This window comes from Fukomys damarensis, unplaced genomic scaffold, assembly GCF_012274545.1.
Source record: "Fukomys damarensis isolate Sample0158 unplaced genomic scaffold, DMR_v1.0_HiC HiC_scaffold_32, whole genome shotgun sequence".
Taxonomy (NCBI): Eukaryota; Metazoa; Chordata; class Mammalia; order Rodentia; family Bathyergidae; genus Fukomys; species Fukomys damarensis.
In genome coordinates, this window is record NW_022900944.1 from 748,765 (window position 1) to 760,270 (window position 11,506).

Consider the following 11,506-nt stretch of genomic DNA (forward strand, 5'->3'; position numbering starts at 1 on the left):
TTTTATATTCATTAATCTATTACTTACAACAAATAGGTCCCCAAAATATACCTTTGTTCAAACACAAGTTCAGGTATTGCTCACATGACAATCCAAGGCAAGTCACTGGAAATATGGCCCAGGCTCTGTCACCTTCAACTTATGGCTTTCCAGGGCACTTTGGGAGCTGACCTCATCGTCAGACTGTATGTAGTGCAAGAGGAAGGAAAAAACCTTGGAAAGGGTGTATTTGGGGTATTTGTAGTGAGCCCTCCTGGAGTTGGCATGAGTTGTTTGCATTTGTTTTTCATTGGCAGGAACTCTGACATGATTATATCTACTGCAATAGGGTTGGGGATGTTATCTACCTGAGTATCCTCAAGAAAAGTGAAAGTCAACAGTCTGCCACAGGTCTAGCTATCACTGTTCTGATTGCTTTGGTGTAAAACATGATTTTCTGTGGGTTCTTAATGTGTGTGAGGTGCTGTACTGTTTATTGATACAAATAAAGGGGACCAGACAAAGTATTGTTCCTTAAGTTCAGAATGGTATGATGGACGAACGAAGTATAAGACAGGTCTTCTAGAAACCTTTTTTCTGTGTAGAGATTAGACATGTGCAGGAATGACTCTGTATTTAGTGCTGTAAGTGAACCGATCCAATGTAAGTGATCTAAGAAGGTAGCACATCTGCCTGCCCGCCTGTCTGTCCATCTATCTGTCCATCTCCCTATATGGAGAAAGTTGTTTCCATGTAAACATTCTCATGGATATCATGTGTAACTGGGAGGTTAAAATGAATCTTTTAAAACTGGTATTTTTAAAAAAGATAAACATTTTCCAAGCTTCCTAATGCTGAGTGTAACCCCCCCCCCGCCAACCCTCCATGCCAAGGAGGATTTAGCACTTCAGCTCTCCATTGAATCTGCATATGGATATTTCTTGGCTTTTGTTCTACTCCTTCTATAAATTGGAATGTTTTTATGCTTTTGAAGTAAGGCTTGGTACATGCTGTTTTAATTTACCCAAATTGTAAATAATTTTTCCCCCATTTTTGTGGCCTTTTCTTACATTCTTTGTTGTGGATGGGTATCTGAACCCAAAAGCCAAGACAGCTGCTGACATGTTCTGGCCAGTAATTCCTGTGCTTCCTCATTTATACAGTAGGAGGTGGTGCTATGTAATGAACTGTTATTAGGGTTAAGTGACGTGATACATGGAAAGCATTTAGAACTCTATGTGACTTACAGTACATGGAAAGCACCTCATGTTCACATTTATGTATCACAACTCTGGATACAGATGTTCCTGCTTTGATGATCCACCAATTTAATTGCTATTTGGATTTAAAACCCACCACTCAGGCTTATGACATACACTCAAACTTACTACACGGTAATGTGAGTGGCAGTGTGGCCTTATGTTGGCTTCTACAGGAATAGTACTGTAATTTTTGCTTTTTGTACTATATAATACAGTACTCTAGTTTTATGTTCTGCCATACATTACAGTACTATATGTAAGAGTAATGAAAATAAAAGCAAAGTCATCAAGTGGAGTTTCTTGTGACCATTTCTTTGTTCTGAATATTGTACATATTGTATATAAGTCCTCATTTAGCGACCATTTCATGTATCAAGCAGGAACAGAGCTCGATTGTTAAATGAAGAATGTATGTAATTTGATTTTAATTGATTATCACAACTCTGAACAATTTCTCAGCCCTCTCTGAAAGCAGAGTCTGCTGTACTCAAATTCACACATCCTAGTAAATAAATCCCAGGTATCCCACTGATAACCTGCTATTAAGATGAGTATCTAGATGTCTCCCCAAAGCCTCATGTTGTACTAATAGGTGGGACTTTTCAGAGTGGTTTGATCTAGGTTGGGTAAATATGGATTAATGGTGTGTGATAACTAGTTTAGCATAGCTCTGGGTGTGGATAATGGAAGCCCCACCCTGGGTGTGAGTGGCAGTAGTCAGTAGTCTTATATCATGGGAGGAATATAAAGACATGGAAAGAAGAGCTTGCTGCTTGTTGCTTCCTGCCTGCTATAGCATGGACTCTTTCTCTTTTGTGATTCCCCTCTGCCTGGCTGCCCTGCCTTGGAGCCAGCTAACATGGACTGAAAGCTCTACAAACTGTGAGCTGAACTAGACCTTTCCTCCTTTAATTTATGAGTGTCAGGTATTTTGTCTCAGCAACGAGAACAGTAATGAAGACACCTGGGTTCTGTCTGTGTGGAGTCAGTCAATTTATCCTGTAGTTCAAGCTTCTTTTTGCAGTAAGGCCAGAAGCAGTTGAGCACTGGACCTTAGAGTAAGACTAAAGCGTGGTTGAGGTGGCATTCTTTGTGGAGGAAGTCTGAATAAGTGCTTCAAGTTGAGACCCAACAGAGACAAGTTTGGCTGAGTGCTGCATTTTGAGTACTAGCAATAGGCAGTGGGCAGGGCTGGGCATGTGGAGCGCCAGACTAAGGAAGCTGACTTCATCTGTCCACATTGTAAGAAACATTTTGGGGCAAAATAGAATGACGAAGCTTGTATTTTGATGGTGTGTCTAAGATGTCTTGCACATGAATACTATTCAAGATAGCAAGATTCTCAATTACTTCTTGTAGTCCAGGTGTGGAGTGGTGAAATTCTGAACTTTGATAGTTGAGGAGAAAGTCAAGAGAGTGAGAAAGAAACCTCTGGAGAGGAGAAACAATGCATCTAATGTATATTGATAAGCATTTCTTAGAGACCCTGTCATTCTGTGAATTATGCTTGAAATAAAAACAACAAAAGTCAAGTAACACCTGTTGGTTTCTGTAATCATCTGAATGTACATTCCTTTTCACAAATGGAAGTTGCTATCCTACCCTCCCTCCTTTTTTATTTTTTGGCTTTTTGAGGCAGGATCTTGCTATATAGTTCAGGCTGGACTGGCCTTGAACTCATTGTGATTCTTCTGTCTCAACTTCCCAAGTGCTAGGACAACAAGTGGCAGAAGTAGCTATTCTGATTCCTATGTATGAATGTGTAAGAGAATGTGTAGGGGAAGAATGAAAAACATCCTTTAAACATACAGAGGCAACAAAACTTGGATTTGGGTATAGATGAGATAGACAGAGACAGAGAGAAACATTATAAGACAATAAGGTTTATGGAAAAGGAGATATGGATCCATCATAGTGACATCACAAAGCATCACTAAAGCATTTAATTACAGGTGAACTATGGTGCTGAAGAAAGAAGCAAGGACTAGGTACACTTCATCCTATACATTGATATATTTATGAAAAGTGTCAATTGGCTATATGTAAGTCAAAACCTGATTACTTAGGGAAATGTGAAAGAAAACTGCGAAGAGGTTTATTCTTTTTATTTTGTATAGTAAAGATGCCTTTTGAAATGTTAATTTCTGCTTTGGCTTGTAACTTTATATTCTTAACCCAAATGAGAGAGGATCAGGAAAATGTTGCATAACTTCCCTCTACCCCTTCTAATGTGAAAAGGGTCTTTGATAGGTGAATGTACTTGTTTCTTTTTTTAATTTTAATTTTTTGGTACTGGGGATCAAACTTGGGATCTTACGCTTGCATGTGAGGCAGGCAGTGGCACCATTGAACTAAATCCCCAGCTGTACTTGTTTCTTTATTTCAATCATTAATTATTGGAAAATAATGATAATTAACCCTGCATTTACAAGATAGATTACAGTATTTCTGAGATAGATGAGACAGCAGGTACAACTTTTTTTTAGTACCTAGCATTCTATTTGTAATAGTATAGTCCTCAGATATTATGTACTATATTTGTTGAGTGACATAGGTTGAGAAACAGAAACTTTCAGACTCTAGGAAATGAGTAGGAGTTGTAATTTTTATTGGATAATGAATCAGAAACAGAAACAGGAGCGAAACATGTATCAGCACTGTCCAGTGGAAAGAATTATGAGGAACATAGGCAATTTACAAGTTTCCATGTTATAAATTTGAAAGTATGGATGAAATTTATTTTAATATTATATTTAACATATTATACCCAAAATACTGTTTCAGTGGCTAATGAGCATAAAATTACATTCTGCTTCAGATTTTGGAATTTGCCCTCTTTTACATGGACAGCCCACCCTTTTCTGACTAGCCACTTTTCAAGTGCTTGGTAGCAGCACATGGCAAGTGCTGCAGGATGGAATGTCTTGGCTGTAGATTCCTTTCTCCTTTGTTTTCTTTCTGTAGTGCAGACACTGTTGGCTATTTTTTGTTCTGTTGTTGTTATTATCTTCTTGGGAATATATACCACTGCTGTGTATGTAGTAAGTTGTTTGTTATTTTGCCAAAGTTTGTGAGATTAGAAATGAAAAATCTAGTTAGATTGTTCGCTCTACTGCTTTAAAGGTTTTATACAAATTTGGAAATTTGGAATCTGCTGTGTGTTTTGGAAAGCAGCATAGCTGCTGTTCACCAGGACAGGTACAAAGATGTAAGCCTGTAGGTGAAGTTAGACCATACCTAGAAAGAGTGGCCTTAGTGGTTGAGTTCAGTAGATATATTTGCTGTGCGACTTGTGGCTCACAGCCTTATGGAGGAAAATGAACCCAAAAGGCCAGTGCCATCTGGTGGTCAGGCTGCATAAATGCTAGTTACTCATTTATGTGAGAGCTTTATCAATTCTTGTATTTTAATTTGAAATTTAAACACATTTTCCACTTTTGTCATAGATTGTCTAAAAAGCGGCTATCTCTGTTTTTTAAGTTCTTGGGCCTTTTTTAGAAGACTTGCAAGTCTAGACAGTTTAATTCATAATTGTGTTTCTCTAATACTATTATTAGTAAACTTGGAGCAGAAGCAAAAAACAAAAAATTCTCAAACTCAGACACAGCAGAAAACCATAGTAGCACTTGAAGGAAGAAATGGAATGTCTCTTTCGATATTTTTTTAAAAAAGGCTGACTACTTTGCAAAAAACTTTGTCCTCATTGTAAGATGAGGAAAAAAACAATTTTTATAAAAGAATGAAAATCAGATATAGTAATTGCTTCTTTTATAAGTCGTGACCCTACATAGAGACATACTCTTCTTACCTCCAAAAAAGTAGGAAATGTAAGGCATAAGTCAAAACACTTGTCATTAAAACCTCTTTTAAACATGGATGAGAGTACTTAGCTTGTTTCTGTGATTACATTTCTAATCTGTAGTGCTAAATTTTTAGAATTCTCTTTTATGGAAGTAATAATCATAACTAGAAATCCAACTAATGGATGTATGTGTATTATAATGTAGAAAATATAAGTAGAATGAAATATGCCTAGAGTAACAACTCTGCTTCAGTGTAGCTGATTATTGACTACTCCTTGTTGAATGATGTAACTTTAATCAGCAGAGGAGAAAGTAATAGAGTCCCCGATGGGAATATACATATATACTCTTTTGAACTGTTCAACAGGGCACTCAATGTTTGCTATCTTTTGAGAGGTTTTTTTTTTCCTTTAATTTCAGAAAATAAAGCTGTTGGAGTGATGAAGTCAGGCCATGTATTTACAATTGAGCCAATGATTTGTGAAGGTGAGAATACATGCTGTAATTTTCTTTAATTGAAGTTTTATTTATTTTCAGTTACTCATCAGATCAGTAGTCTGTTGTGCTTGCTTTCTTTATTCCTGTTTCCTATCCCATCTTGAACTTGTTTCTTGAACTTAAATGTAGAGAATTGGATATTGTTTTTTTTGGTACCAGGGATCGAACTTGGGTCCTTACACTTGCAAGGCAGGTGACAGAACCACTGAGCTAAATCCCTGGTCCGAGAATTGGACATTGTTAAATGTTGACAACAAGGTGATATTTTCTACATGGTAATTCTTTTGTTGTCTAGTAGGTGCTGAAATAATTGAATCCTGATCCCTCTTCATGAAGATCAAATAATTAGGAACCTATGTCAAGTCTGTATATTTTTGCTTGACCTAGGAGGGGAAAGAGAAGGCACAAAGGAGAGTATTTCTTGAGCTATCCACTTTGAAGCAGACATGGTTATATGATTTAAATCTGTTCAGATTATAAAGAAAATATTATCCTCATTACATAGAGCAATCTGATTGTTTCAGAGGTTAGCTTGTTTATGTGGCAGAATTTGTTAGATTCTCAACTTATGAGCTGCCCTCTCTGCAGAGTTTACCCTCATGTTGTCCTTACAGCATTACACAGAATTGTGGAGAAAGCGCAACCTTGACAAACTTAGCTATAGCTGTCCACACTTTTGGGGTTCTCTGTGACAGGCATATGGCTTAGTGTTAGGACCAGCACTCATCACTGAGCTGTCAGAGTGATGGTCAGGTAATAGTTGGGCTGTTCTCTGGTAGTTCTTTGTTGGGTTTATATGATACAAAATGACTCATTCATGATAGGGCCAGTGTGTCTGGAGCCCTGTATAAAAGGATACCTCTTCTCTTGGTCCTCCCAGTCTTTTGGTTGCCTAATCCTGAGAGTTATTTCCATGTTCTCTTCCTTAGAATTGAGTCACTAAATCTAGCCCATACTTGGGAAGAGTGGACCAAACAAAGTCAAGATACCAGGAGATGGGGGATCACAGGAGGCATTCCTAACCTGATCAAAGTACTGACCAGGACTGACCCTGCTTCCGAGATAGATGAGATCAGACGCATTTGGGGTGGTATGACTGTAGACTCATATTACCTTTTCTGTAAAATGAAAACTGTAATCCTTATCTAGTCAGCATCTGAGGGCTGCTGTAAGAACTGAGTTGATATTAATATAAAGTACAGTGACCCTTGAGTTAAGACTGGCTTGACATATGAACAACTTGGGTTATGTCTGGAATTTAGTTTTAACTTACAACCAGTCTTGAGTTATAACCTAAATGCCAGCTGCTTGTGCTTCCAGATGTTCTCAGATACAGATTTAACTCTTAAAGAGTTCTGGAAAAACATTTCAACATACTTTCCTGAGTGAGGATGAGAAATCCTGGACCAGTGTCTCTCTAAAGACACTTGAGAGCTGCCTGAACTCAGATTTTGAAGGCTGTGTAGGCCTGAGCCTTCAGATGACTAATTTGAGTTACAACCAGCCCCCAGGAATGAATTGAGTTTGTAACTCAAGGAGCTCACTGTACTTTATTTTAAGGTCAAATGTAATGTTTCTCTTATCACTGCAGTATAAGAAAATTCTGATCAAAAGTATCCAGTTGTGAGGCATGGTAACAGTGGAAAGAAAGGTAGTGGGAAGAGCGTGTTGTTAAGTTGCACACTTTCATTAACTGGCATGTATGATTGGTGAGACATAATATAGTATCTCTAGAAGTAAGCAAATACCTTTCTAATGAATTGGTTCAGATAATTAAATTATAACAGATATATTTGAATATAACTCAATTAAGTTAAATTCCAGCTCTGGAATAGAAAGTTTCAAATTTCCTCAGAGTAGTAGCCAAGCATGTTTAATTTGACATTACTACAGAGCCTGTTTTTATTAAATCACAAAACAATAATATGTCTTAAGTCCATTTGGGTAAAGATTATTACATTGAAAAATAACCTGTTTTTTTATCTTTTAAGAGTTAGACAAAGCATGAGTTAACTTCTCTTGAGCTGCTTCAAATATTCTTTTTAGCCTGAGATACAATATTGTGACATTAGATTACATATGACAACTGAGTATGTTCTGGGATTTGTCTGAGTCAGTGAGGGGTCAAAGAGATATATTTCAATTAAAGATAACTTAAAATAAATATATTGATTTTTGACATCTTAATTTTGAAGTAAAGCCTCTGTAAATACATATTTATAGTAGTATTCAGAACCACCTCTCTCATTCCACTTCTGCCTCACATTCTTTTTGGTTTTATCTTTCTGCTTTCCCGTCATGTATCTCTTAAGTTTTCTTTTTTCATCTTCCAGCTTTTCACTGTACCTTCACTCTTCTCTAGTTTCAGTTCCTTTTTAATTCATTGTGGATTATCTCATTTTTCTAATCCTTTTAGCAATCCTTTTTTTTTCCTCTTTGCCTGTCTTTCTGGTTATGGGGGTATGGTCTATAAAAATTTCACAGTACAATCTGTTACCATCTGTCTGTGTGCCTTCCATTAAAAATCTTATCAGGAATTATGTGTTACAGCAAAAATATGAAAGGGCAGGGATTTAGCTCACTGGCACTGTGCCTGTCTTGCAAGCACAAGGTCCTGAGTTCGATCCCTGGAACCGCAAAAAAAATAGGTATAAAAGTTTACCTGGTATCCTTCTTACAAACACTGGCTATAGTTTAGTCAGATGCCAAAATTATATCAGAAAAAAATCTAAATTAATAAAAAACTTTTTACTCATGGTTCTATGATGGGTAGTGTTACTGTGTTTTCTAAAATAAAGTCCAGTGCCTTTATTTTAAAATACCATAGTTAAGGGACCAGGGATTTAGCTCAGTGGTGCTCCACCTGCCTCGTCACAAGTTTGATCTCCAGTACCCAAAACGAAAAACAAAACAAAACAAAAAACCATTGTTACTTGATTCTTGGGAAATATAAAAAAATGTGAAATTGTATTGCACCTGAGGAATTGGAAACATCATCATTCCTTTGTTAGTACTAAAGACTTAAACTGGAATTTGTTAAGGCTTTAACTAAAACAGTTAAAGGATTGATAGGGATCTTAATAGTCAATTTTCTAATTGGTTTTCTTCTTGATGTGTGTTTACCTAGAGAGTTTTAGCAAACCGAGTGATGAAATTGAGACTCGTTTTGTTTCAGGTGGATGGCAGGATGAAACTTGGCCAGATGGTTGGACTGCAGTGACGAGAGATGGAAAGCGTTCTGCTCAGTTTGAGCATACTCTGCTGGTAACAGACACTGGCTGTGAAATCCTGACCCGGAGACTTGATAGTACACGGCCTCACTTCATGACCCAATTTTAATTTTTCCCAAGATGGCACATCTCAAAAATATCTTCTTACTGTACTATGGATTTTACTGAGAGTACAGAAAGGAAGAGGCAATTTTTGTATCACTTGTTTTGACTTTAGAAAAGAATGTTCTACAGCGTTTGATGTGAATACTCAAGAGCTTGTCTTGAGTCTGAAAAAGCTGAGAAGAATAAAAGAAACATTCAACTCCTTTCAATATTTGCCCTAACTCTTGTTCTCTGAACAACTCTTTTCTCATTTTACCCTTGAGCACTTTTATTTAAATCCGCTTCTAGTTGCCATTGTCACTGCCACAGACCGGCCATCAAGAGCCAGCTGTTTTCCAGTGAATGTTGAAGATGAAAATCCTTGAAACTCTAGCAACATCTGTTGCTCCAATTTTTTTATTTTATATATATGTGGAAACACACACACACACACACACACACACACACACACACACACACACATTTTAAATTCCATATACATAATTACGAACACTATGTGACCTTTGGTTGAGGTTAATTCTACTCTGACAGTTTTACTTGCTGTAATAAATGGATCCATAGTTTATAGTGACTTAAGATAAATGTGGTAAAATTGAGTTCAGAAGCATATCAAGCTTTTTAAAGTCTAGTTCATGGCAAAAATAGCTATGCTCCAGATGGTGGCTGACTGTTGCAAGGCATAAGAAATTTGTAGTGCACTGCTATATCAGACTTTTATTTGGTCAGAAATCAGAGGGGAAAAGCCCTCTTACTTCCCCTCTTTTTTTTATTTCAAAGGCATACCCTTGAAACACTGAGAAATGGTGGAGATTGCACTGTGAAGGATGATGGGGAAAGAGTACTGAAATGTTTTTTGCTGTGAACACAGAAAATCAGGGGGCCATGAGAGTTTTGATAAACCTAATAGTGATGAGGAAGGGACTTTCTTGAGTACTAACCTTGCAGTAGGAATACTGCTTGCTGTCTGTGGTGTGCTGAAAATACATAGCACCTATTCATAATGGAGAGCCACATTAGAAATAGTTATGGTTGCCCAGTATTCATTTATTTCAGCAGTTGTTCACTGAAGACAAGATGGATCATTAAGTCATTGTCAGTAGATTAATTGGTGTACTTGATTACTGGGTATTGGATGACTCTTGTAATTTGATACCACTGAACATTATACTTGTAAAAGAAAATCTTTCCCAGAGTGCCTCAGACCTTACTGCTTTAAGAGAATTATGATAATGTTTTCATTATTTTTATTATTTTAATGATTTAGTAAAGTGACTAAATCTGGTATAGACTTTCGGGAATATGTGTGTAAAGTTTTTATCAAACTGTAATATTTGTGAAATGGAATGCCTTGTAATATGAATGTTAATATAATGTGTAAAGGGAGATTAAAAAGTTTAAATAATTATTCTACCATGTATTCATTAACTTTGCTTCATTTTATTTGGTATCAGAGGGAATTGGTGGAAACAGAGAGGCTAATTTCATAATCAAAAACAAACTCGAAATCATTTGAGCACAAATAATTTTTCAGGAGTGACCACACCATAATTATAGTATTGCACTTAATCTGTCAGCAACATCTGAAATTTAGCCATATTTTTCAGAGCTTTTAATACTGAGAACATTGAATATTTAGGGGAACATTTTATATTGTAATAGTGAAATTAACAGTTGTGGGCTTATTCATTGTCTATTATTAGAACATAAGGTCAAAGAAAATATCTTGATAGGATGGTTTCATGGTAAAAAATACAACATTACACTGTAATAATGCCTTTTGAGTTTGGAAGATTTTTAAACAATATGGGCCCTAGTCTACCAAATTATAAATTGTATTAGTTACTGTTTAATTACTGGGACAAAATAGCTGACAACTACAACTTAAAGGAAAAGTGGTTTAGCTTGGATAACAGTTTTTTGTTTATTTTTTTGAGATAGGGTCTCACTACGTAGTTGAGACTGACCTGGAACTCACTATGTATCCCAGGCTGGTCTCGAACTAACAGTGATCCTCCTGCCTCAGCCTCCCAAGTGCTGGGATTACAGGCATGCGCCACATGCCCGGCTCTTGGATAACAGTTTTAGTGTGTTCACTCTCGCCAAATAGGAGTCCTTGGTCATAGCCTTTTGTGTATATTCTTAGTCCCCATTGTTTTCCTATTTTCCATTCTTCTAAGGGTACCTGTTTTCCCAAGTTGGTGAAGGATATTAATATGGGGTTGCATCGGAACTTGTTGCATTGTGAATAATGATAATGTTGTGAATAATGGACAGATCCTATTTTATTGAGCGTTTGAGGCTTTTGAGTGACTGATATAAAATCTGTTTTTATACCAGCCAAGTGTCCCGGTATGGTGCTGGATGATTCGCAACCCCATGTCTTAAAATAAAAATCACTTTGTCCCCCACAGCCTGTTTTACCTTTTATATGTTTTGGGCAAACATATATGGGCTGATCTAAGAGCTTTGATCTGGAATATTTATGAGCACATCCTGGTCCTTCATTATAGTCCCAATTACAGTGCCCTCTGCACCTGGGCACACCCTCTGACTCGTATTCCCAATCAGCTGCATCCCATGTGTTTCCTAGGGCCATATCACACAAATCGAATTCAAAAGATGGCCACCA

The 11,506-nt window shown here is 36.9% G+C and overlaps 1 protein-coding gene across 1 annotated transcript in view; it reads left to right on the plus strand.

Annotated features, from left to right (window-relative positions):
• Positions 1 to 10,752, plus strand: part of Metap1 (methionyl aminopeptidase 1) — a 70,506-nt gene extending 59,754 nt beyond the window's left edge. Inside the window, exons 11-12 of the mRNA XM_010640970.3 lie at positions 5,465 to 5,530; positions 8,718 to 10,752. Of these exons, the coding sequence (XP_010639272.2) occupies positions 5,465 to 5,530; positions 8,718 to 8,881 (230 nt within the window). The 3' untranslated portion in view covers positions 8,882 to 10,752. The remainder of the gene's footprint in view (positions 1 to 5,464; positions 5,531 to 8,717) is intronic.
• The last annotated feature ends 754 nt before the right edge of the window (positions 10,753 to 11,506 follow it).